The sequence below is a fragment of the Siphateles boraxobius genome, unplaced genomic scaffold, assembly GCF_051911475.1.
Source record: "Siphateles boraxobius isolate OS27281-9 unplaced genomic scaffold, OSU_SipBor_1 9, whole genome shotgun sequence".
Classification (NCBI taxonomy): Eukaryota; Metazoa; Chordata; class Actinopteri; order Cypriniformes; family Leuciscidae; genus Siphateles; species Siphateles boraxobius.
In genome coordinates, this window is record NW_027509219.1 from 8,575,221 (window position 1) to 8,601,346 (window position 26,126).

At 39.5% G+C, this 26,126-nt stretch overlaps 3 protein-coding genes across 6 annotated transcripts in view; 1 reads left to right on the forward strand and 2 right to left on the reverse strand.

The window, feature by feature from the left end:
* Positions 1-4,737, reverse strand: part of adamts13 (ADAM metallopeptidase with thrombospondin type 1 motif, 13) — a 51,915-nt gene extending 47,178 nt beyond the window's left edge. The window contains 4 exon segments of the mRNA XM_077223478.1: positions 2,962-3,124; positions 3,222-3,490; positions 3,651-3,717; positions 4,469-4,737. Of these exon segments, the coding sequence (XP_077079593.1) occupies positions 2,962-3,124; positions 3,222-3,490; positions 3,651-3,717; positions 4,469-4,696 (727 nt within the window). The 5' untranslated portion in view covers positions 4,697-4,737.
* The window catches only part of timm17b (translocase of inner mitochondrial membrane 17 homolog B (yeast)), a 214,713-nt gene that overhangs the window by 89,600 nt on the left and 98,987 nt on the right, over positions 1-26,126 (reverse strand). The gene's annotated exons all lie outside the window — the stretch shown is intronic.
* ubap2b (ubiquitin associated protein 2b) overlaps positions 6,157-26,126 on the forward strand; it is a 32,730-nt gene continuing 12,760 nt past the window's right edge. Inside the window, exons 1-14 of one of the 4 annotated variants that reach the window (XM_077223481.1) lie at positions 6,157-6,213; positions 7,208-7,345; positions 7,434-7,511; positions 11,355-11,465; positions 11,705-11,846; positions 12,008-12,085; positions 15,709-15,769; positions 15,875-15,933; positions 16,265-16,317; positions 16,398-16,468; positions 17,229-17,415; positions 18,935-19,139; positions 19,307-19,542; positions 21,910-22,097. In XM_077223481.1, coding sequence (XP_077079596.1) covers positions 7,250-7,345; positions 7,434-7,511; positions 11,355-11,465; positions 11,705-11,846; positions 12,008-12,085; positions 15,709-15,769; positions 15,875-15,933; positions 16,265-16,317; positions 16,398-16,468; positions 17,229-17,415; positions 18,935-19,139; positions 19,307-19,542; positions 21,910-22,097 — 1,565 coding nt within the window. In that variant the 5' untranslated portion in view covers positions 6,157-6,213; positions 7,208-7,249. Of the gene's footprint in view, positions 6,248-7,207; positions 7,346-7,433; positions 7,512-11,354; positions 11,466-11,704; positions 11,847-12,007; positions 12,086-15,708; positions 15,770-15,874; positions 15,934-16,264; positions 16,318-16,397; positions 16,469-17,228; positions 17,416-18,934; positions 19,140-19,306; positions 19,543-21,909; positions 22,098-26,126 lie in introns of all 4 variants that reach the window. The other 3 variants (XM_077223479.1, XM_077223480.1, XM_077223482.1) reach the window with 3 other exon arrangements.

Consider the following 26,126-nt stretch of genomic DNA (forward strand, 5'->3'; position numbering starts at 1 on the left):
GCGGACAAGGAGAACAACCGCCCCTTAGGCGGAGATGTGCCAGGAAGAAGGTTGATGGCGCAATCATAGGAACGGTGCGGAGGAAGAGATGCGGCCCGGGAGTGGCTGAAGACCGCCCTCAGATCGTGGTAGACCTAAGGAACTATGGAAAGATCGATCGGCTCCTCCTGCAACACAGGGACAGAGGAGACAGGAGACAAGGCAGACACAAGACAATGGGCATGGCAATGTGGACTCCATGATAAGATAGTGCTCTCAGACCAGTTTATGTGAGGATTGTGAGTGGTTAACCAGGGGTAACCAAGGATCACGGGCGTGAGGGGTGAGTGACAAACAAAAAAAACTATTTCTTCTCTGTGATTACCAGAGGTGATAAGCTCTAAAGGAACAGAGGTCTGAGAAATAGTGGTCAGTACCCTGCCATCTAAGGCAAGAGCAGTAAGAATAGGAGAGAGAGACTGAAAAGAAATGCCTCTTTTTGAGGCCCAAGAAAAATCAATAAAATTCCCTTCAGCCCCCGAATAAATGAGGGCAGAGAGTTGGTGGACATCACCTTTATGAATGACTGAGGCTGGAAGCATGGAGCGAGAACCAGTGGATGGGGTAGTGGAAGTAGCGCTCGCCAGTATCCCCACGTTTACTGGCGAGCGTTGGCTTTTGCCGGGCAGGAAGAAGCAAAATGTCTGGGTCGACCACAATAAAGACATAGTCCCTTGGACAGACGTTTCTGTTTCTCCTCTGCAGACAAACGATACCTGCCCAACTGCATAGCTTCCGGAGCGGATGGATGGTCTGGAGCAGCTGACATGGAGGAGGTAGGTGTGAGGTCGACCAATGATCGGGATGGATGGAACCGAACTCTCCTACGAAGATCCCGACGGTTGTTTAAGCGAATGGCCAGGTCAAAAAGATCATCCAGGTGTTCAGGAAGTTCACGGGCATATACCTCATCCTTTATGTCGTCCTCCAGCGCCTCCGTAAACCTGGCCACCAGTGCTGCTTCATTCCACATACTTGAGGCCGCGAGGGTGGGGAACTCGATGGCGAAGTCCGCCACTGAGCGTCTCCCCTGACACAGAGCTGCCAACAGCCGCGATGCCTCCTTACCGAGCGCTGAGCAGTCAAATATCTTGACAAATTCTGCCTTGAAGCTGAAAAAGTCCTCGCAGCACGCTGCAGCCCAGACGGAAGTGGCCCATTCCTGGGCCCGACCGGCGAGAAGGGAGATGACGAACGCCACTCTGGCAGTGTCTGAGGCATACGTGAGGGGTTGCAGGGAAAAAAAATCACCTCACATTGAATCATGAATGCACGACACATTGTAGGCTCACCGGAATAAATGGGAGGGTTGTTGATACGTGGTTCGGGAGTGACAAGAGGGCCTTTGATGACCGGTGACACAGGGTTGCAATCGATCTGCATCCGGCGAATAGTCTCTGTAAGTTCAGTGACCTGGTTGACTAGCGAGTCCATGGTTTGATGAGCGGCCACCAGCTCCCCTTGATGCTGTCCCAGTAGCACACCCTGGGCCTCACAGCTGAGCGTAGCTGAGTCTGATCTGCTGGGTCCATCCTGGTCAGTGTGTACTGTTAAGGTGGAGCAGAGACAACAGGAACCCAAGAGCAGATCAACTGAAAATAGGATTTATTGTCCAAAAAGGTTGAAGGAACACAATACAAAACAAAATAAATTGGTAGAAGAGCCACCAAGTAAGGGAGCGAGACAGAGGCGAAATCCAATGGACAGGCTGAGGTCAAAACCAGTAGTGGACCAACCGTTTCAGGGAAAAGCCAAGGCAATAATCCAGGACGAGAGCAGGGGGTCACAAACCGGTTGAGGAAGCTGAGATGAGATAGGGAACAGGAACTAGGCAAATAAAACAGCAAAACAATATAAATAATCAGACAAGGCTTTAAAGGGTCTAGACGCAATCAAAACAAGACTTCAGGCAAGGGGACAGTGGTGAAGCGGACTGAAACCAAGACACACTGACAAAGAAACAAAGAAAGAGAGAAGCATAAGTAGTGGAGAAAATGAGTGCAGAAAATGGGAAACAGGTGTGTGAGCACTGAGAGTGAGAGCACTAATTAGGATAGGTTTCAGCTGTGATGGTAGAGTGAGGTGAACTGACAATCAAGACACAAGATAAACACAGCAGAAAGGCTGAAGATCAAACCAGAGTCCTGACAAATGCTGCCTGAATGATAATCATACACTGTTCGTTCCTTGGCCAGAGGAGAACTGGCTGACTGATTTTTCTCCCTTGGGTTCTTCCAAGGTTTTTTCTCCATTCTGTCTCCTGATGTAGTTTTGGTTCCTTGCCACTGACGCCTTTTTCGCCTTTGGCCTTTGACCTTTGGCTTGCTTAGTTGGGACATTTAATTTTAATATTCAACAATATTATTGATCTGCCTGTATTGACACCATTATATGAGAACTGAACTGAGCTGGACGATGACATCACGGTTTTCTATGTGGCTCTGATGAACTAAATTAATAACTTTTTACAACAAAAATGACCATCACTGAATTTATTTAAGCTGGACTGTGACGCTATTTTCTTCAAGAAACTTTGTTGCAGTATTTTCCTGTTATCTCTGTAAAGCGGCTTTGAAACAATCTGTATTGTAAAAGGCGCTATATAAATAAAGGTGACTTGATTTGACTAAAGACAGTCACTTGTCACCACCTACTGGTGTAATGATGCAACCCGCACTGTTTGTTTAATACATTTATTACATATAATTTATCTCTATATTAAAGCTGATTTTTTTTAAACACTGTAAAAAAAAAACATGGCACTCATGGTGTATGAGATTGAAAAAGATGAAAGTGAAGTAGTGCCCTGCATGTGAATGAACCCTCGAACATATGGACTGCACAGTGGACTGCAGGCCAGAGATAGGCTTACGTTCAGTGATATGGTACACTTTGTATATAAACAGTATATTGTTCACTCACTCTTGGGCTGTTTAAGATGTGTCCTCACTGGTAATGTGTGGGTTAATAGCAGGTGAGGTACACCAGAAGGTAAATCCATAGTAAGATCCTTCAGATGGTCTATGTGTTTTTGAAGCACTGGGCGAATATATAGCCTCCTCTCTCCTGACTGAATCAGACCTTGCTGAGGACAAATTAGACTAAAATTAGTATACTACAGTATATCTAGCCACAAATACTGTATGGGACAAACATAGAGCATAGTAAAAAAAAAATCTTACTAATTTGCCATGGCAGACAGGGAGAAGAGTTCTTGTATGTGCTGGTCTCAGTAACTTCAGCTGCTCGCAGCACATGTCCTCCCTCTTCTTCACCACACTGACCGTTGAGTTGATCACCATCTCCAGACTTGTGGGACAGGACACTGGTTGTTCATCTCTGTGCTGGCCCAACTCAAATCTCTCTCCTTCGGCCTGAAACGAGCACTTCCACAGCCCTCTGAAAGACTCATTCCTCGAGCAATTCACCCACACCAGCTCAAAGTGAGGCACTGAAGAGAACGAACTACTAATGTCAGGGTGTGTACATGTTATATTTATGTACAGTCTTTTAAAACCTCTAATGTGTATGTATGAACCTAATAATCTAGCTGTAAACTTTTTGGCTCCTTAGTCGTGACCACTATTTCTTAATATCTGAATCAGACTCACCTGATTTAGTGGAAATAGTATCAAAATAATAAAATAAATCTTGAGGTTTCAGTGACTCTAAAAAATCCTGGGAAGTAAAACAAACAAAACACAATTTGATTTGATTAAACAATACCATTAAGAAAGCTAAGAAAGCTCAGAGGTACTGAAAAAGGATGGCAACAAACAAAGTTCAGATCATTTAAAAAAATGCAAAAATTTGAAAAAATACTGTTCAAAAGTTTGGGTTCTGTAAGATTTTAATTGTAAAAATTTCAAATAAATTAATACATACAATCGGCTAGGATTCCTAAATTGACCAAAAGTGACAATAATGGTACAAAATATTTCTATTTTTAAATAAATGCTGTTCTTTTGAACTTTCTATTCATCAAAGAATCCTGAAATGATCACCGTTTCAACAAAAAAATATTAAGCAGCACAACTGTTTTCAACATTGATCAAAAATGTTTCTTGAGCAGCAAATCAGCTGTTGGAATAATTTTTGAAGAATCATGTGACACTGGCTGCTGGAACAGCCATTTTAAACTGTTATAATATTTCTTACAGCTTCAACTGTATGTATGATCAGATAAAGGTTAAGCCTTGGTGACCATGGGAGTTTTATTTTTCAAAAACTTTAAAAATATGACTAATCCCAAACTTTTGAATGGAAGTGCCCCTTCTTCATGTTACTCTGTTACTTATGTATTTGTATTGTTTTATTATTATGTTGATGTCAACAGCAAGTGAAATTCCTTGTGCATATGGACTTGGAAATTTGTAAACATCCAAAAATAGGTCATAAATTTGCCTTTTCCAAGCTTAAAAGCACTTACCTTCTGCAAAGTGCATTGTGAAATCAGTAGAGCTGCTGTTTTTAACAAGCCAGAAACCACAAAGAGCCAGATCAGCGTTCCCATGTTTGACCACATCTTGAAGCACAGGACTAAACAAATGCAGCTGAACCAGCCAGGACTATTAGTGATCAGCCGTATATACCACCGCAATTCTGACTGACAAAAAAACCAAAAACGTTTGAAGTTGGTTGAAAGCGTCCTGTACATTGACCAATGTCTCACACTCTGCTTGTTTAGAAAGATTAAACAAGAAAGGTTATTGATCAGCATGGAGAAGCTGAGTTGATGAATGACAGACGATTATTTGTTGATACACCATGATCTGTGTAGAAGGTAACAAGCTGTTAGGTGGTTGGCTCACTGTTGATGCCTGTTTTATTGATTTGTGACATTGCTAGAAAACTGGAATACATTTCAAATCACAGTACAGGAAAATGATGTTAAACTATTCAAGGAGGAGGGTGACACTGTAGGCTATTATATAAATGCTTTAGCAAAAACCAATAGTCTATTTATGAAATTACTCATTAATTGTATCTTATTCAGAAGCTCTGTTTAAACTTTCTTAGACAATGATTTTCAGTGTTGTCAAACAAATAATTTTATAATTAGAAATCTAGCCTTAGTTTGAGGCATACTTAGACTAGTAATAAATGTAATAATTACATAATTAAAATAAATAATTGAATGATATTTCTGATTTGATGCAGCCTCTTAAGTTAACTCTTAATGCTCATCAAATTTGATAATGTGTTAGGCCTATTTATGGTCCAAGAGTAGGCTATGACCACATTGAAAATCTGGGATAATGGGAGATTCATTTTTGAGAATCGGTTACTTCAGACAGTTTAATGAGTGATTCAATTACGCCATAATGCCGCCAATAATAAAGCCACAGGGCTGCCAACTCTCACGCATTGGCCGTGAGACACACGCATTTGATTGGTTTCACACGCTCACACGCCACACTCCCGATTTCTCACGCTGAAGTGTCAACCCGGTCGGTCAAATGCCTGAAAGATGAGTTTATCTATAGATCTACCTGTTGAGCCACTCGTGATCGACTAATTATACCGCAAAATAGTTAAAATCTCCCGTAATCTAGAGCGAGCGCGCACGCGAGACATAGATTGTGCTTCAAACCGGGTAGCGCGCACGCAACCTTGCGTGTGCAGAGACGCCCCCCGTTGGACAATGCCATCTCCATTCCTCCATCCCCCCCCCCCCCCCCCCCTTGGAGAAGTCTCACGCCAAGCTAAACTCAAAAGTTGGCAGCTCTGAAGCCATATGTATCAACATTTTATTGATGTAGGCCTATTGTATCCCATTGATGTATTGATGTTTTTCCCCTATTAAACGCGTGTTTGTCATCAAACGCAGCTGGAGTGAAAGGTTTTGACAATTTAAAACTTGAAAACGTTATGTGGTAAAATTATTATTTTTTCCAACTAAACTTAAAACTCTCAAATTATTATTCTGACCATATCATTTTAAATAAAATATTACATAAGGCAAATGCATAGAAGAACGATCTAAAAATGTGGTCCCTATTATCAACTTTATATTTACATTTATCCACATAGCCAACAGCCATTCTATGCGGAACGGCTCGGGACTTTTATTTTAGTAATATTGTCTGGCCTTTTATATTGAAAAACAGATTTGTTTCGCGTTGCAATCTTCACGCTGCTGTTTGTAGGGAAGCGCGTGCGGTCGGTGGGCAGGTAAAAACACACAGCGTTTGAGGGAGCGGAGAGGGTATGTCTGTGTTTGCGAAAAAGCGAAAGCAAACCCATTACCGTCGACTTGTAAAAAGAGCTTGTGTTTTTTATCGGGCCAGTGACTAAGTGTTTACATTACATGATTTTGCCTCATTATTAGTGGCAGATGGGCTGAAGTTTGTTGTTCGTAGCATTAGCAGCGGCGCGGCGTGGTGCAGCACAAACAGTTAGCCGAGCCTGTTAGCATCTGCTTGTTTTTAAAATCCCGTCTATTCGAACCTTAGTCAAAACGACTGTGAACATGACGCAATTGTGGGTTTTAATTGAGCTAAACATTACTCAAATAATTTGATACCTCGCACGAGTTCGTGTGTCTGTTGCTAAGGGCAATTTTACGGTTGCTTGTGCGGTCTGTGTTGTTTTAGTCCGTCGTGAAGGTTGATATACAGGATGATCGCGACGATTTTAAACCGTTACAGCGATTATTTTAGTCGGCCATTAGCTGAGATGTTTTAGTTCTAATCTTATTAATCCCCCTAACGTTACGTTACCTAGACTGCGTTTTTGGGCAACGTGTGCGATCTAAGTAACGTTAGGTTTTGAAATTAAGTCCTTGCTAAAGAGATGAACCCACAAAAATATTATTTATTATCGTTATATTATTTCAGACCCTTATGACTGACTTTTAGGTGAACTGTCCCTTTAAGATTGATGTGCTGTTTATATGTTGTTGCAGGCGTGTTTTATTTTTTCAGGAGTGGGTTTAGGTGGGCGTGTAAGTGGACACCAGTCCAGACTATGTTTGCATGGCTATATTTAAGTGCTGGACAGATAGGGGGATGATGGTCTTACATGGGAAGCACAGAGCTGAGAGTTAAACTAGCCACAGGCCCGCTGCACCTGTCACTAACCGTTTCTTACACTAACATCTTGGGAATATTTTTTTATAGTCTTGTGTGTGTGTTATACTCTGTATCCGTTTCCTTCTCTCCTCCAGAATTTTCTATTTTGTACATACATTATTTTGTATATACTGTTTATGATGACTTCAGTGGTCACTGATGCTGCCAGGGGCAATCGGGACAGAGCCCTACAACAAACCACACACACCTCACAGCCACAGAAACAGATACAGGTGAGCAACACACACTCCATCAGTGAGGTGTGACTAATGAACAGGCTCATGTGGCTGTGTTTTGATTATGGATGTAATTTATCTCTAGGCCACAGCGGAACAGATCCGACTCGCCCAGGTGATTTACGACAAAAATGATGCAGATTTTGAGGGCAAAGTCCAGCAGGTGAGCAACATCAGAAGGTTAACGGGGTTTTTTTTGTTAACGGTTGTATATTCTTCCAACACCGTGCTAAAATACCCTGATATTTCTAGAGATGCTCCGATCACCATTTTTGGGGCCGATTACTGATCACCAAAATCATGATCTGCCGATCACTGCCAATGGCAGGGGAATGGGAATCTTTTATCTGTAATCTAGCAGAGTTTGCACTATTTGTATGAACTAAACTAACTATGAATTAACTGTATTAGGGGGAAAAAACAGTAGAAATAGGCTACAGTCAAGATCTTGAAGAACCACCAAGTGTTTATTTAATTGTATTTAGAAAATGAGATAACTTAAGGCTACTGTAGGCCATTTTTCCCAAATAAGGCAGAGTAACATAAACTTATTCCAAACAAAGAGAGGTCAGGCAGACTGACACACATTAGATCAGCTTAATGGGATGGGATCAAGTTACACTTAGGCCCTGTCCCATTTCTCCCCCCTTAAAACTTCCACTTGGTTTTGAGTGCCCTCGAAAGTAAAGTCCCCTCAACGAAGGAAGTGGAGTTGAAGATCTTTCTCTATGAAATGGGACACCACTATATGCAAATTACCGCGGCAAACCTCACTACGTCACGCGCAGCAAACCTCACTACGTCACGCGCAGCGTCAACGTGTCTACTACTATTTTCATTCAGAAAATGCCGGTTCCAGCTGTTGTTGCCTGTGTACGTTTATCTACGTCTGATGAATCAACAGAGAAGACATGAGGAATATAGAAGACGCATTCGCCATATTTTTGTCTGTATTTAATCGTTCAGACGCGCACATGAAACCCAATATATAGTCTGCTTGTCTAGTTGCAGTCTGTTTCCGAGCGCGCGCCACCATGGGAACAGGGTCAACGTCTCTTGCGCAGATCATTGTGCTTATAATAGCACTTTTTACAATCAAACACCTCCCGCAATTTAGAATCAGCAATTTTACAACAATCACTGATTGTGCTCAGTGCAGTTTGGGTTTAACGTTATGGAGAAGTGACAGTGCGCTGTGAGGAAAAAGATGATGCGCTAACATTAGATGAACGCGGCTAGTTTTTAATAGTTTTACCTCACATATTATTTTTATAATCCTTGGAAGCCAAAATCGAAAATAAAATTAGATGAACCAGATCAGATGTATATTTGATGGGCAGACTCTCGAAGCACTCGGCAGAAATCATGAACATCGTCATATAGATAGCTTTGTGAAATATTTTCTAACATTAGTGTTCAAAACTTAACAGTCCATTAGATGTGCATCAAACTAACATATTCCAACATATTTAGAAATTTTAACATGCTTATTTGTGAAAATATACTTCAATTGTTTCTTTCCAGTGGTGTCCGCCATCTTTTTTAAAAACATTTGGCTTGCTGAGTCCGCAAGGTATCCTGGGTAATTTCATCTTCCACTTCGTTTTAAGCCTGCATTGGACCACACTATGTTTTGAGGGTTGATTTTGAGGAGAATAGGACTCCCCTTGCTCTTTGAAGTATTGGGACACCCTACCCCTACACGAGAATTCTGCCCTAACCCTTGTTTTTGCGCAATCTAGGGTAAGGGGAGATATTAGGACAGGCCCTTAGGCATACTTGGAAATTGTAGCCTCTTAATACACTGACTACATTTAATAATTGTGACTACATTTAATAATTGGCCCCACCACTTTTTGCTAAGGTCGATATTGTCCCCACCACTTTTGAAACATCTCGCCAATGTACCAATACAAATAAATAAAACATCTCCAGTTAACTAGCAGAGCATTCATTTTGTTAATTTGTTAAATAAGAGGTGATCTAGAACTGAAATGTTTTTTATTTATTTAATCAAGTGATCAAAGTGCTCTTGCCGCTGCGATCAGTGGCGCGGATACTGTGTTCTCTTGTGGCTTGCGCACAGTCTTCACTCGGACGCGCGCTTTAATCAGTTGTGGAGACTCTATTCGTTCCGGTGAAATTACAAAACAGGCAGGGGATACTAAACCATAATAAACTTTTAATATACGTGTATAGATGTAACATATAGCCTATTCCGGGCTCAAGCGCTCGCATAAAGCTTGCTGAAAAAGTAATGATTATGAGTGTGTTGGACAAAATAGCTATGAGACATTTTAATTATTCATTAATTTTGTAGTGTTTTCTGAGGGGGCTTTCACACTGGAAGTTTTGTTTGAAACGGTCCACCTGTAAAATTGTTAATGTGAAAGCTGTCATGTGGGCCCCGGTGCGCACCGAGGTACCAAACCAGAGTCTACATGAAGAAGGTGGTCTGGGTTTTGGTTGCACTCACACTGTGACACAATTCGTGTGAATGTGAAAGCAACACGGCTTCAGGTGCATACAAAGGGAAGCCTGTGTTTTAGATGATTACAAGTTTAAAAACAGATTTATGGGATGATGTGTTGAGGATTTACCTTGGATACTAGCGAGAGTGAGCTTGCAGTGTGGATTCACGCACAGTGCAATCAGGGTGGCAAATGAATGGCAACTGTCTCTCAAAAGAGTCTGTTTGCAAGCAGCAGAAAGCCCGCTTCATGCGACACAAACAGTAAACCCAAGAGTAGTTTAATCAGCTGTGCATAATAGCACCAAATTGATAACACAATATACGTGTGAAAGCCCCCAGAGTCAGTGTCTGCTGCAAAGATGTTGACTATGCTGACTCTCCATTACAGTATAGTGGATGCGCCTTTAGAGAGAAACGCACCTTTCATACGGTTTACATAAGCAGAGTATTTTTCTTTGATTTGAATTGGTTTAAGTAGACATTTCAAGCTTTCTAAAGATGTATTTCTCCTGTCTGTGATGCGAGTAGCCTATACGCTGAGTTTCGGATAATCTTTGTGACACGCTCCAGTTCACGGAGACCGAGACGGCTGAAACGCACCATTTGTTTTCTTTACTTTACAAAAGCACAACTTTTTGTTATAGTGAGTTACACAAATAAAAGTAGACCTTTTACACTTTGAGGACCACAAGGATCTGCCATTAACAATCTCACAATGACTTTTTTTTTTCCACTAACTGACTAATACAATTTTGGTCTACTAAGCCTCTTCTTGTCAACTAACGTTTAGTCCACAGCCCTAAAATAAATCAATGCATTATTAGTGCCATATGATTTCATGAAAGAAACTTCACAAGAACTTCATCTCTAGAGCTGCTCTTGGGAGTTCACTTAAAAAATGTCACCTTTTGTTTTGAACTATCATCAGATACACACAGAAACTTGGAAGTCTTCGCCTACAACCCACTAAAACATAACTTGAATTAAAAAATAAATTACTATTGTAAAGTAGAATGTAGTCCTTAAAGTAATAACAAGTTCATTAACAAAAATCACCATGAATCAATCTTTTTCCTCATGCATTTCAGCAAATATTGAAAATATCTGATTGATGTGAATCTTATTAGATGTGGTATCGAAATTGGATTCAAATTGAATTGTGAAATTCACTGGTATCAGTAGTTCTGGTGTCATAACCTTATTTATTACAATACAAGATTACATTGGTCAAAAACTTTTTTTAAATATTTTTTTTTTGTGGTGGTGGACCCAGTGAAAATTAAATCGAATTGAGAATTGAATTTAGTTGAGATCTTGCGAATCTGAATTGGTAATTCCAGCCCTAATCTGTATAATTCCTGGCTCAGAAATACATCTAGAGTTGTAGTGTAATGCTCTGTAAGGCTACTTGAATACAAAATTAATTCCTTATGCTTGATGTTCCTGATTCCCATCCTTAGTTCCCTTAACAGTTTGTGTAATTTTGTTTTATCTTCAAGAATTTGATTCCATTTGGTTGTGTTTGTGTCCTAGCTCATGGAGGTTACGGGCAAAAATCAGGATGAGTGTATGGTGGCCCTTCACGACTGCAATGGAGACGTCAACAGGGCTATCAACTTCCTCCTGGAGGAGGTCACTGTCAAGGTGCACACTTCATCCTGTTTTAATCCTTTCTGGTTCACTGTATTTTGTAAAAGTACTAATCATACCAGAAAAACTAGACTGAATTGAAATTCAAAAATGGATTTTTTTCAAACTTTACTAGCCTGCCATACTAGTGATTAAGCTGCAACAGATCTTTAATAAACAGATATGAGGTTAATAAATCCATGTCCTGATTATGTTTTGAAATATTCTCACGCTGTGCTATTTTGATTGCACAGGACTCATGGGAGACAGTTGGCAAGAAGAAAAGTGTTGGAAAAGAAGGGACTGCACCAGAGAGTAGAGAGAAAAGAGAAAGGGAAAGCAGAGGCCGCGCGGGTCCAAACAGACGTGGCCGAGGGGCCAGCCGCAACCAGGAAGGTGTGTTTCTGTGCGATTAGTGTGTACATGTCCTGACATGCATGTAAAGGTTTGTGTTTTTGCCTGAGGCGGATTATCTAATGGCTTGCATAATAATGTTGTTTTGGTGATTTAAGATATCAGCTGTATGAGCATTTCTTGTTCTCTGTCATTGTTTTAAGGGCGATTGGAAGAGAACGGGTTTGATTCGGCTCTAGGAGAGAGAGGAGGAGACCGTGGGCGCAGAGGAAGAGGGAGAGGTCAGCATTATACTCACTCCAAGACGATACTGCTTACTAACACACTGCTGCCCCCTGAAGTGGTTTTTAAGTTGATTAGCATAAAAAGTATCACTCAAATATAATTTGAAAACTAGAAGTTTAACACTACTCTTCAAAAGTTTGGGGTCAGTTAGATAGTACAGTTCTGCTTATAAGTTTATATACCCCTTGAAGAATATGCAAGATGTTAATTATATTAACAAAATAAGAGGGATCATAATTTCATGTTTTTAGTACTTTCCTGAGTAAGCAGCTTCACATAACTGATGTTGCCATTATTTTGTACACAAGACAAAATAATAACAGAATTTACACACATGAATCAGTTCTAAAGTTTACATTCCCTTCTCAATATTGCACGTTATCTGGATGATTAACAACAGTTTTTATGTTTTGTAATAGTTGTTCATCTTGTTTGTCCTGTGCACTGTTCTTCAGAAAAAATCCTCCAGGTTCCTCATTCTTTTCTTTTTTTTTTTCATAATCTGCATATTTGAACTAGGCTTGCTGTGATAGTCTGTGTTACCGGTGTTCATCACTTGCCCACCGCGGCACCACCCCCCACCGATTTTTTGATAGTAATAAAAATAATTTATTTCAGTTAGAGAACAGACACTACAATTAAAAACTGAATGTGTCTGCTCAATGCAGTGTGAGCTGAGGGAGGGTCACACCACAGATCAGCAACAGGAGTCTTTTTGTTAATCACGAGAGTCACTGGCTGACTGACAAGACGATGGTGGAAGTTTTGGATTCAAAGTGCAATATTTTGGATTTAAACCTAATTCTAATAAGAAACCTGCAAATGATTAGTACTTTTTTAGTTGTTTTTCATTAAGAATAATATTGAACCAACCATTCAAGCAATTGTCGCCCCGAATTAGCGCTGTAGTGAAGCACGAAAGACGTGTTGCAGAGCGAGCATTTTAGTGTCTTTTGATCTTCCATAGAAATTAATTTAAAACGATGCTCAGCATCGTTATGAATGCCCAAGCGGCATTCATTTTGCAAGTGCACATTTTGCTTTCGAATTAGCGATTTCCCCCCTTACCAGTATTACCAGTGTTGTCACACTTTGATTAACCGGTGGGAAATTTTTTCATTGTCACATTCCTCATTGTCATATCACATAAAACCCCACAGGCACTAACTAAAATCAGTTGTAGCTTTCGCGTGGCTTTTTCGCTCATAACTTCATGAAACATGCGCAGATCGTAGAAAATGGCACATCATTACTTAGTGGATGCTCCTGATTGAAATTAGTCCAAAATCAGCATAATCCATTGCGTCAATCACAAGATATTCCTCCCGAAGAAACAATTTTAAAAAAGCCTTCCGGGTATCAAGGGCTAAACAAAAAGGCTACCTTAATTCCAAATGATATAACTTTTAATTACTTTATGCTATTACCACATTATTTTATCCAGATGCAGCTCACATGTAGGGGAACATCAAAAATTGTCCTCATACCTTATTTCCTTCCGGAGTTATTGGATGTCAAATAAGAAAGATGTAAAATTATATATATTTGTCTTCACAGCAGTTTCTCACCATGAGAATGTCCAAATATAATGATTTTTTAAATTTATTTAAACATTTCTATAAAAACAATACCTACCTTTTGACTCTCCTTGCTATAGTTTTGCAGTTATGAGTCGTTACTTTTGTGTCACTTGTGAAAAATAACAACTCCAAAAATGTCTTCAAAATCACCCTACATTTGTGTACACTACGCCACCCAATTAATTTAAGATTGTCAGTTTGCAGTGTTTGAATATCGTTTTTACTAGTCATCTACAGGTGCAGAATGTGCAAGGCGCATTATATAGTTGCTTTGTTTGTTGTCATCCTTACCCTAGATAGCCTCACCAGAGAACCTTAATAGAAAACCTATTATATTTAATTATCTACAGTGTAACACTTATTATTGTGTATGATATTTGGACTGAACGTGTTTACGGTATGCATTCTGGTATCTTAGACTGGGCAGGATGGGGCCTGTTCCTGTGTTGCTATTTGTGTCACTCTGAGCAACGTTTGTAGGGCACTTCATGTGACGGAGCGTTGTTTAAAGCAGCTGCAACTCGGGAGGGGAAGATAAGGGAGGGAGGAAGAAAAAGACTAGAAAGAGTCATTAGAAGGGGTTGTCATGCCTCTTAAATGACCTCATTTTATTTGCAAGGTGGTTAGCCAATCATATCTGAATGTTTGAATGTAGATATCTGTGAGGTACAGGAGGAAAACAACGATTTATACATTTACACGAACCAATGACATTTGTCACTAGGGCTGCAACTAACGATTATTTTGATAATCGATTAATCGGACGATTATTTTTTCGATTAATCGATTAATCGGATAGAAATTAAATTAGATTATTTTTTTTTATAACTAAATAAAACCGTAAATCAGGGTATTTATGTGTAAAAGTGTACTTTAAAAAGAGCAAAAGCCACACATTGAGTTTTACTAATATCAATATTTGCATTGTTTTTAATGATAATTGCTGATGGCAAGTTGACAAACATGATTATTGTTAAAAAAATGATATCCAACATATTATGTTTTAACACAATTTTTGTTGAAACAAATTTACACAGACATGTTGTTCAGATGTGAATATCTGAACTAAAAACAAACTAAAAACATCTAAAATATATAATTCATTTAATTTTTATTTAAAATTAATTATATATAAGGAATATAAGGATAAAGAATATAATATATATTATATATAATATATAAAAGAATAATATAAGGATAAATTGATTAAATAAATATAGAAAGACTGAAAACAATTGTGTGAACGTAGAGCCGCAGTAGATCGCGTTTGAAAAACAATTAAAATTTAGTAGACAAATGCTATAAAAAGAGAACGGAATGGAGGTAACGTTACCCAGCAAGCTAACAGGCTTGAGTAAAGGACAGGAGAAATTATGCATTAATGCACAAGCATTCGCTGAAAACCACTGAGTACAGTGACTAAAAAACAATATTTTACTGCTGCTGTTATTAACTGCCTTTATATTTAGTGCTTCGCTTTGTAAAGACCGTTTTAATTTAACCTATTTCTGCGGTAGCGCTATTTTAATCCATCACTTACGTTGCGAGCGAACTGATTGCGCAACCTGATGCTCGAGACAAAATACAGACATCCCAAGATCCCGGAAGTCCCGGGAGTCTCCCGCATATTGATTGCGGCTCCCTGATGCCCGCGAATTAGTTCAAACTCCCGAAATCTAGAGCGCGCATGCGAGACAGAAGAGACTGCTCCAAACCTCTATGCTCCAAACCGTGTAGCGCGCGCGCTCGGCAGAGCGCCTGAGGGAGAGAGACCTTGCGTGTGTGTGCGTACCAGTAAACGCTCCCCGTGACGTAAGCAGACCAACTAATCGATAATGACATTCGTTGACAACGATTTTCATAATCGATTATAATCGATTTTATCGATTAGTTGTTGCAGCCCTATTTGTCACACTTGCTTGGAAATACACAATGGCAAGAAAATGAAAACATTGGCAATTTTCTATTTAATTTTTTCTTTTATTACATTTTTACTATATTCACTTTTTCTAAATATACATACTGATTGGTCATGTCAGGTGTAGGAGGCCGAGGAAGAGGCAGAGGAGCTGGAATGAGCAGGTTCTCTCAGGGAATGGGGTGAGCTTTCAAATTTTGTTTTTAAAACCAAAAAAATATCACACCACCTGTGCCCATTCTTGGTCATTCTCACTCTCCCTCCTTTGTTTGCTTGTCTCTGACTAGTAGGACGTTTGACCCTGCTGAGGCAGGGGATCCTGGAAGTGAGACTACTGAAGGAGCAGGTGAGTGCAGTTTATTGATCTGGATTCTGGACACTGTATCTTTAACAGAGCGGAAGTGGTTCTCTAAAGCTTTTCACTTAATCATATATGAAGCCATTTTCAGAATAGCATTGACGTCAGTTGAGACTGTTTTTAGTGGTATTGATTTCATACCACATGTATTGATTGAAAATCAGAATGCTGATCTCATATCCGATTTATGTAGTGGAAGTCATCAAACCAAAAAGTAAAATTTGTGTAAATGGACAAGCAATAAAACAGGGTTAAATTATCTAATACTCAGAAACCCTCTGTAAAAGAAAACATTCTCTAAACTCTGCTGTCCTGTCAGGAGCCTGGAAGGACAGTCTGGAAGATTGGGCAGCCGAAGACTGGAATGAAGATGTGAGTGATCTCATGTTAAAATGAAACTGGACAACTTGATCGTGATGTCAATGTGTAACGCTCACTTCTCCATTTATCAGCTATCTGAGACCAAAGTGTTCACTGCTTCCTATGCTCTTGGCTCCAAGAACCCCATGCAGCCTGGACAGGGGTGAGTGCTTCCTGTGCTTCAGCACTTTCCAGCACAGAGCTCAGATGTATGGAGGCCTAGGAGTGCCACTTAAAAATAAAAAATTTGAAAATTACTTAATTCAAATAAATTAAATTATTCATATTTAAATGTGAATTTTTACCTTAAAAAAATCCCTCTTCAAATTGACAAATGCTCATTTTATTTGTCTAAAGGAGCGGTGAGAGATTAGCCTACTAGTCTCAAAACATTCACTACTAGGCTTAAGAGATATAACCAGTTTAGATGGAAAATATCTCAAGCTGACTAGCTGAAGTTTCATTTGAAGAGTTTCTGACCAAAGATGCTGACACTTTGTTTTGTCTTGACCACTAAATATCTACATGATGAAGAGTCTGGTTTGTCTAGTGCTTAAACGACTCTGTATTAAATGTTCAACAAGCAGTTAAGAGCAGCAAGTTTAGACCTATATCTCTCTACCTGTGTGCTCTAAAATATTTGCAAGCATTCAGGTATGATTCCCCTCCCAGTCTCGTAAATTTACGACTTATGTTTTGCGATTAAAATAAAATGAAGCACACATCCTTACAACTACACACCCTTACAACTACCTTAGAACAGCGTGACAGATGAGCAGGCGTATTTAAGTGGAGTCCCCTAGAATATCCTCTCTTCCTGTGTTGTGGAAGCATCAAAACCGAAGAAAAACGCATCTAATGTTTTGCATCACAGAGTAATGGCCTTTTTATTAGTTGTCTGAATGTTTGTCTCTGATCATCAGGATGGATCTCGGCTCTCTGTTGCCTAAGGTGGCTGATAGTGACTCCGATCTGGTCGGATTGGAGCCATCATCCCTTGATTCTCTCACCCAGAGCCTGGTGTTCACCAACTCCCAGCAGTACTCCACCCGAGCGCACACACACAGCTACGCTTCTGCTGCTGCTGGCACTTATGCACATGCTGCATCGGTGAGAACACGGGCACACATGCAGCACTTGACTCTGCATCTTTACCACAGATTTATAAGATTATTCTGGCTATTTTAGTAATTATTCACACAAGATACTAGGGCTGTGAACCTACACTGGTCTCACGGTTCGGTTACTATTATCATGTCATCGATTCAGTTCAATTCGGTATCACAATGCATTTCGATGCACCGCATCCTCAATTTTCAAATTTACTTTAAAAGTGATCCGTGCGCGTGCGTGTGTGTTCGTCTGTTCGGGAAGTCGCAGTGACAGAAACAGTGACATTCCAGTTTGAATTTCAAAGGCCTTTTTATGCCATTAGGAAAATAAAATTTTATCAAATCAATTTTGTTTTAAAGAAATGTTTATTTAAAAGCAGCGCTCATTCATCAGTGTATGTCACCATTAGAGGCGCGCGCATCAACCGTCGAGAGTTCACTGTTGAAGATGACGATCATTTATAATCACCCGTAACAACACAGAATAATTATAATTTCACCATCGGCTGGCAGCGAACACTTAAATCAGAGAACAATATTGAGGCGGGTGGATTATTTGTTTTGGCTGCGGATTCGGGTGACGTTGAAGCTCATTCTCTTACTCTAAAGCAGTCCGGCTCTGCCAGGCGTAACAGCTCGGGGTGAACACAGATAACATTGTTTATCAAGTTAATATAGCTATTACCTCCTGCCTATTCTATTTGTGCGTGACATGAGTGCAAACAGCGCGTGTCTTCTCCAGGTCGTGCTTACCAGGTTGTTCATAAAAGCCGAAATGTGTCCAGGGTGGTGATGGCGCAGTGGATAAGACACATGCCTTTGGTGTGAGAGACGTTGGTTCAAATCCACTGTGAGACACCAATGTGTCCCTGAGCAAGACACTTAACCCCTAATTGCTCCAGAGGCGTGCGACCTCTGAAATATAGCAATTGTAAGTCGCTTTGGATAAAAGCGTCAGCTAAATGAATAAATGTAATGTAAATGTAGATGTAGGCTTTTAAAGTAGCTGGAGCATTTTTAATTATGCGCACACATCTCGCCTCCCTCTGCCAGTGTATGGTATCACGACAAAGCACATACGTGACAAATGACGTCAGAAAAGCGTCAGTACATTATAACCGGTTATGGTCTATTACTGAACCGATAGCTGAATCGTCCTTGTGTGCATCGCGATGCATCGTAGAAACGATTAATTTCCACACCCCTACAAGATACACTACAATTCAAAAGTGTGGGCTTGGTCAAAAAAAATTCCTGAGAACTGATTTGGTGCTAATATATAGTGTCCACTATTACATAGCATTTTCTTTACAATTTTTGTAATAAGAAATGTCTATAAGGACCAGTGTTTTGGTACAAAGACTAAACTTAAAAGTCAAAAACTTAGTAAAACAATGTATATTGAATGGCATAGTTTTTGCTTTTGTATCAAAAATGGTATTGATAACTGAAATTTTACCGACATTGGTTTTGACTACTGAAATTTCGGAATCATGACAACCTTTTTTTCCTTCTAGAGTATACCGGGATCCAGGCTTCCCCACAGTGATGTGCAGAAAACTGAGCCAATCAGCACATCCCGAATCGCCCCTCTATCCAATCAGATTTCAGGGGCCCTGAGCAATGGCACTGCATCTGTTGAATCCACTGCTCCGATGCCTATTGAATCCACACCAATGACATTGAATGAACCCAAGGAGACCCCTGTTACGGCAGCTCAACGTGAGTATTAGGCATACTGTTTATACTATGTTAGGCTGATTACATGTACACATGTACATAAAGTTTTGTAGTTTTACACATCCTTAACACGTTCTCTAACATTTATGAACACAAATTCTCTATGACAGTTTGAAAAAAAAAAGACTGACCACATCTTTTGTCTTCAGTGGACCTCAAGGCCCAACCCGACCCATCTCCTATCCTCAGTCATCTGACCCAACATCAAAATGCAGCACTCCAGTCGGACCTGCCGGCTCAGGCCCGAGACACTGTCCCACTTCCCCCATATGATGAGCCTTCTCCAACACTGAAACCCTTCTGTGAGCCTGTCGTTATCACGGCAGAGCCGCCACAACCCAGACACTTCAGACCACAAAGACGGAGAGTGCCCCCTCCATCTAAGGTAACAAAAGTAAACCCGTGGCTAGAGTTGGGTATCGGTTGGGTTTTATCCGATACCAGTAGCTACTCTGTATTTTTTAAACGGTTCTTGAAACGGTACTTAAGAAAACGAAACCGCACACACTTTGTCAAAAAATAATACCTTTTATTTACCGGGCCAAACTGGAAACAATATTAACTTAAATCTTTAAACAATATAAATACTAGTAACATATGGTAATAATAAATAAACCAATATAAAATAAAAATTCACATTTACATAATATCAAATAAAACAATATTGTATCAAATAATGTAATACTGGAGATTAATAGAGATTTCTACCAGGAGTTTAATAGAGATTACTACCAGGATAATCTAATCTCGACATGGCTCCAGGTTCCCATGTTTTGTCTGCTTGAACCAGTCATGCAAGTTATCTGGTCATTGTACTAGTGACGGTAGTGCTTAGCTTGGCCAGTTTGGTATTTCGTTCCCACTGTGTCTCAGCTACGCAGCGTTGAGTGAACCTATGAAAGAGAACGTCTCTGGTTACTGGTGTAACCTTTGTTCTCTGAATAGGGAACGAGACGATGCGTTCGCTCCCAAGCTCCTCGCGCTGCCGACAAGCTTCCTTTTACGGCAGAGAAATCTGAGCAGATGATGATGCGCGCACTAATATAATATGACGACGTAAGAGCGTCGAGGCGGCGCCCGCGCCATCAGCGGACCTTGGAGCGTTTTGTCTTCGGCATCTTCATTAATCCCTTCGCTATCAGCAGACGTTCCGGGAGTCTCCCGCATATTGATAACGGCTCCCTGATGCCCGCAAATTAGTTAATCTCCTGGAATCTAGAGCGAGCAAGAGCGCGCACGCGAGACAGAACAGACTGTGCTCCAAACCGTGTAGTGCACGCACGGCGGAGAGGGAGAGAGCGAGATACCTTGCGTGTGTGCGCCACATGACACAGAGTCAGGCACCGACATTTTCGTTCTTATTCGGTCTGGTTACTACCGTTTACGTCGGAACCGGTTCCCTATTGGCACCGCGTTTCGGCACCCAACCCTACCCGTGGCACCCGTAGTATTGTGTGCCTTGTAACATTAATGTTAACATTAGCGATTCAATTTGGCAGCCATCAGGGATGGGACGATTACCGGTTTCACTATAAACCACGATAAAATGTACTGACGGTTAGTAATATTGTTTAAAATTCAATTATTACAACAGTGTTTGATTATCGTGATTTTAATAACTCACTACAAATCCTGTCCAGCCAGCAACAGTCTGCCGTAGGCGCGCAATCTTGTTGTTGTTTTTTATTCGAGAAGGAATGGCGGAAGGTAGTGACCGTGTTCGGGAGATTTTTCAGCCTTTTAAGAGGACCAAATCTGAGGTGTGGTCATATTTTGGCATTTACAAAAATCCTGAGGGAAACTTAATCGAGGATGGTCACTCTGTCTGCAGAACATGCTCAAAAAAAAGTCGCTGCGATAGGGGTAAACACTTCAAATCTGCCGAGTCGTCCTGTGTGACCATCACCCACCATTGTAGCGAACGCAAGGCAAGTTAACTTTGATCTCAATACTAAAACTACGTCTGGAAAATAATTGGGCACAAAATGTTGTTTTGAGTTGAAATATTTTCTCTCTCACTTGAAATAAACTTGAAGCTTCCGCGAAGAAAAGTTCGCAGCAAGTGGCTTTGAGCCAAAGACGAACGAACAAGTTCAAACAAGACTATTAAGAGTGACATTTAAGAGATAATAATGTATATTCATTGTACACTTATAACACAGATTTTTTTTTTTTTTACCACATAATTACGGGGACATAATGAATAGAGATTAATGTCTCTATTCTTACCTGTTATATCCATTTTGTACAGCGTACAAAACTCGTCAGGACAAGATGATCACAATATTATAAAATTCTGTAAACAATAAATCAACTCTGATTTCATTTTCAATACAATCAAAAACGGAGACTCAAGATGACAAGTTGTATTTGAATGAAATGAGAGCGTGCGTCCGTTGTGATATACATGGATGTGCGCTGTGTTATAATATGTTGCTATTGAAGACAGTCATTATAAGGAAGGAAATGCCACAGAATAGAATCTTTCTTTAGAAAGTGCATAGAGCTGCTCGTTTTATTTGTTGTTTGGTGATTCTCAAATATGAAACTTGTTGAAATGTTTTCAGTGTTTGCATCAGTTCTTTTTTAACACTTTCATCTTGTTTTAACAAAACGTGATAATATCGATAATATCGGTCACTATAATTGTGATATGAAATTTTCATACCGTCCCATCCCTAGCAGCCATTAAAGTTTTTAAACAATTTTCCTCATTCATATAGTTTAATGGTTTTTCATGTTGTGTTGCCAGATCCCCTCTTCAGCTGTAGAGATGCCAGGCTCTGCTGACGTGTCCGGGCTGAACGTGCAGTTTGGCGCGCTCGATTTTGGATCTGAATCCACTGCGGAGAACCTCGACCAATCAGAAAGTAGCTATCAGGAACCTGCGGCTGCTCCTCAGATCCAGTGCAGCTTGTACTCCAAGCCCACCACCATCAGGTCTGTCTGACCACCTGTTTAACACTTCCTTATTAGCATGTTTACATGATCTTAAAGGGATAATATAACCAAAAATAAACTCATCTGCTCGCCCTCATTTTGTTCCAGGCTTCAACTACACTAAACCGGATGCATTTGAAAAGTGTTTACATTTAATAAAATCTTCTGCATCCCTAGTTTCCATATTTGACGCTACAATGCGTAAATGTCTTTTTCCAGATCAGAATCAGAAAGAGCTTTATTGCCAAGTGTGCTTGCACACACAAGGAATTTGTTTTGGTACTGAGGCTTCCAGTGGACATATACAAATACAAATACAACAAGAAACATAATACTACAAATTATAAGAATAAAAAATAAAAATATATGAGAATAAAAGTAGCAGAGTTGGGTTTTGTCAGAATAGACATTTTCAGATGTCCACTTGGGAGAGTGTCTTCAAATACTTCAGTTTTCTTGGACAAAAACAGCCTTTCAGTGTGGATAGTAGGCCAAAACGTAGAGAAAAAGATGCATTTTCAAATATATCTGGGTTACTATAGATGTAGCCCCAAACACGCAACACTTTAGTTCATCTTTGAAGCAAACCTTTTTACAAATATTTTAGTGAAACCTGAGAGATTTTTCCCATTCGACCAGTACTCTTCAAGGCGGTACAAAAAGTTTATAAATCAACATGAATCAAGCTGATTAATCTGAGTCTTCTGATTAGGGGTGGCAATCTCTAGGCACCTCACTATTCGATTACGATGGCATTTAGGGTTGCGATGCTAAAACGATTATCGATGCATCTTTATATGTGTGACTATAAATACTTTGCTTTAAAAGCACCAAGTAATGATCCATAAAGAATTTACTTCCAATATATTTTATTAATAAAACAAATGGAAGTGATTTGGCAAGTCAACTGTAAGGTTAGATTTTTGCCAGCATGTTTCCCAAAACATTGAGTGCCTGTACTAGCAGCATACTTGTAGTAAATGAATACAAACTTCAGCATATTCTGAATCTCTAACATAAAACAATAGACTTTTATCCAACATCCTCCTGTAATGTGCAATGAGCAATATATTCTTTCAGACAAAAAAACCCAAAACATTTTACTTTAGCAAAATCACAAACAACTTTCATACAAAAATACAGAATGATGTCCCAGCAGCTCTCATACAAAAATAATGCTTGTGGACTTGCGTATATTCTGAATAATTAGTAACATACAAAGCTGCTCTTATACACAAATAAATAATACTTACTTTAAGACTTTAAGACTTATGACTTGAAATTGTTGCTGTATACCACAATCAAAACAGCTCATACAAAAAAAGTAAATGAACATCTGCAGAGAGCACAGTCAAAATGTAACTTTTTGTGACTGGCATTGCACTGATACACTCTGTGACTGGAGGGCAGTACAGTAAACCTACGTATAACAGATCCGTTTACAGCATATTGATGTGAAAACAACTTTACAAAAAGCAGCTCTTTTACAAAATAGTCCACAATGAAATTATGCAAATTTTTCATACTTTGCTTTCAACGAAGAGGGTGCCGTTCGGATTTCGCGCTCGGTCATCATGCATCTCTTATGTGCACGGCACAGACTGTCCGGACTGCACTTCTGTGCTTTAGAGTTCCGCCTTTTGCGTTCTGTCAATATAACGTTGTTAGGGGAAAAAAAACATTTAGAAAAAATCGATTTTTGACATTTGTGAATCGATTCAGAATCGTCCGCATCGCGATTCATCTAAGAATCGATTTTCCCTACCCCTACTTCTGATCCCAATCTCTTTTTGTGAGGAACTAATTGAATTGTATGTGGGAATAAAACCCTAAATTAAATGCACATACATGGAGCTCATCAAATATGGTAAATAAGGTTCAACATGCAAGAATAAACATGGTTCTCCAGGGCTCGAATTTCATTGCGGGTATTGCGCATCATTTTAATCATTCCCGCAGGTCTTGCGTTTATAATGCGGGAATTTCCCGCAAACATTTATTCAATCTAGCATGTAGGCCTATGAGTAAATTTAACCTAACAGATTATAAGATCAAATCAGTCATTTTAAAACTTTCTGCGAGACGCACTCACAAACAGCGTGAGTGATTCTGCCAATGCCGCGTCTTCTCTGTCTCTTAAAATAGGTTGCACAAGGCAAGCCAATCGTGCTGCAGCTGCAGGCGGTGATTCTAGACTCGCGTTTCAGGAGTCGGGACATTTGATGGAAATGTCACTTGCACAATCGGGCCATTGCATAGTCACTATTGTTTATAATTTGTGCGTCTTTTTAAGTATTACCTATTTAAACATTCCAGCGATTTTAACGGTCAAAAGCACACAACATTGTCTAAATTCCAGTCTTGGAGTATCCTCTCAAACACAATCGGTTATGTCTTAAAAAAATAATACAAAAAGAAAATACATGTGACACTATAATGAAAACAGTATGGGCCGTTCACGTTACGTCTTTTGCGTGTTCATCCTTTGCTGAAACGTCTTCATGGAGAACGTGGCTCATGATTGCTTAGCAACAGGGAGCCCTTTTTAAAAGAGGAGAAAGTGGCGCGGACTGTGCTTTACACGCAACATGTGAAGGTGGATCCGTGCACTAGCTCTTAAAGTGAGAGTAGCCTAAAATGTGTCTGTCATTATTGTATATAAAAAAACAAAAGATAGCATTGTAAGGGAATCAGAATTAATAGCCTATGTATTCAAATTATACAGGACTAAAGACTATTCCGTGTTATTTTACATTTGATTACTTTTTTCCATTTCTAGCATTTCTGAATACTAGTGTTAGACCTAAACTTTTCTCTTTATTTCATGTATTTATTTGTGCTACTCTTTTCAATTTAATTCAAAGATTGAAATCAAGCTTCCTTTTGTTATGTAAACTAAAAAAAGACCCCATTGTAAAAACACAAATACAATGAGTGAGCAAACATTTAGCTAAACCTATTTTTTAAAAATTGTCTAAAAAAAACTCCCCCCTCAAATTAAACCACGTCCATCGAAATGAATTCCAGTTAATCAGTTTTCATTCGTTTTTATGTTTTTCTTGTCATTTTAAGTTTAAAATGTTCAAACTGTGTGCATGGAGTACATGCAACTCCTTCACTAGGTATCCCGAGAGGCTGGGCGACAGTGTGTATTTTTTACCCTTTCCAAATTAAGCCACATCTCAACCGAGAGAAGTGTCTGCTCTGGATTAAGTTATGCGGTAGACCACAACACCAACTAAAAGTGGATAAATTAAACTAGGATGTCTACATCTGTTCTAAGGTAACGTTAAGTCAATAACGTATTTGAACGTTATTTTTAACATCTTTAACGTAACGTTATGCTAACGTTAGCCTAACATTAGAAAACGTTAACGTTAGCTTCTAGCTGCGTTGTACATCATGTCACTTAGCTTCATTAACGTATCTTTAAATAACCGAGATAACAAATGTTAGCAGTGTTGGGCTGAATGATTCATGTAAATACTGTAGCACCAAACTATCAAAGAGGTGACTTACTCTTGGTATAAATGCTTGTCCTGGAAATGTATGCAACTTAGACCTATAAATATTTAATTTGATCATGAACCATTAATTACATATTAAAGCACAACATTTTAGACAACTTTCTACCAAAATAACTGGGGAACTTGTGTTTTTTTTAGCAAAACATGTAGCCCTTTCACTCCTCTTCATCAACATAACTAAAAATACGCCTGTCACCGAATGTTGACTGTTTGTCCGAGTGAGTGGAGGGGGCGTGGCTTAGCCATAGGTCAATTGTTACTTCAGATGTTATCTGTACTTTGTCTTTTCAGAGAGGATAAGTCATATATTAAGAACGTTAATGTTTTTCTACTGCAAATTTCCGACACAGATGTGTTCATGTTTAATATTTCCTCCATAATTATGTACATCAAGAAATGGACTGTTTAGTTGCTGAATAGCCTATACAATAAATATTTATTGAATAGTTTAGTTATTGTATAGAATTAATTGAACCATCTTTTAAATCATTAACTGCTTCGA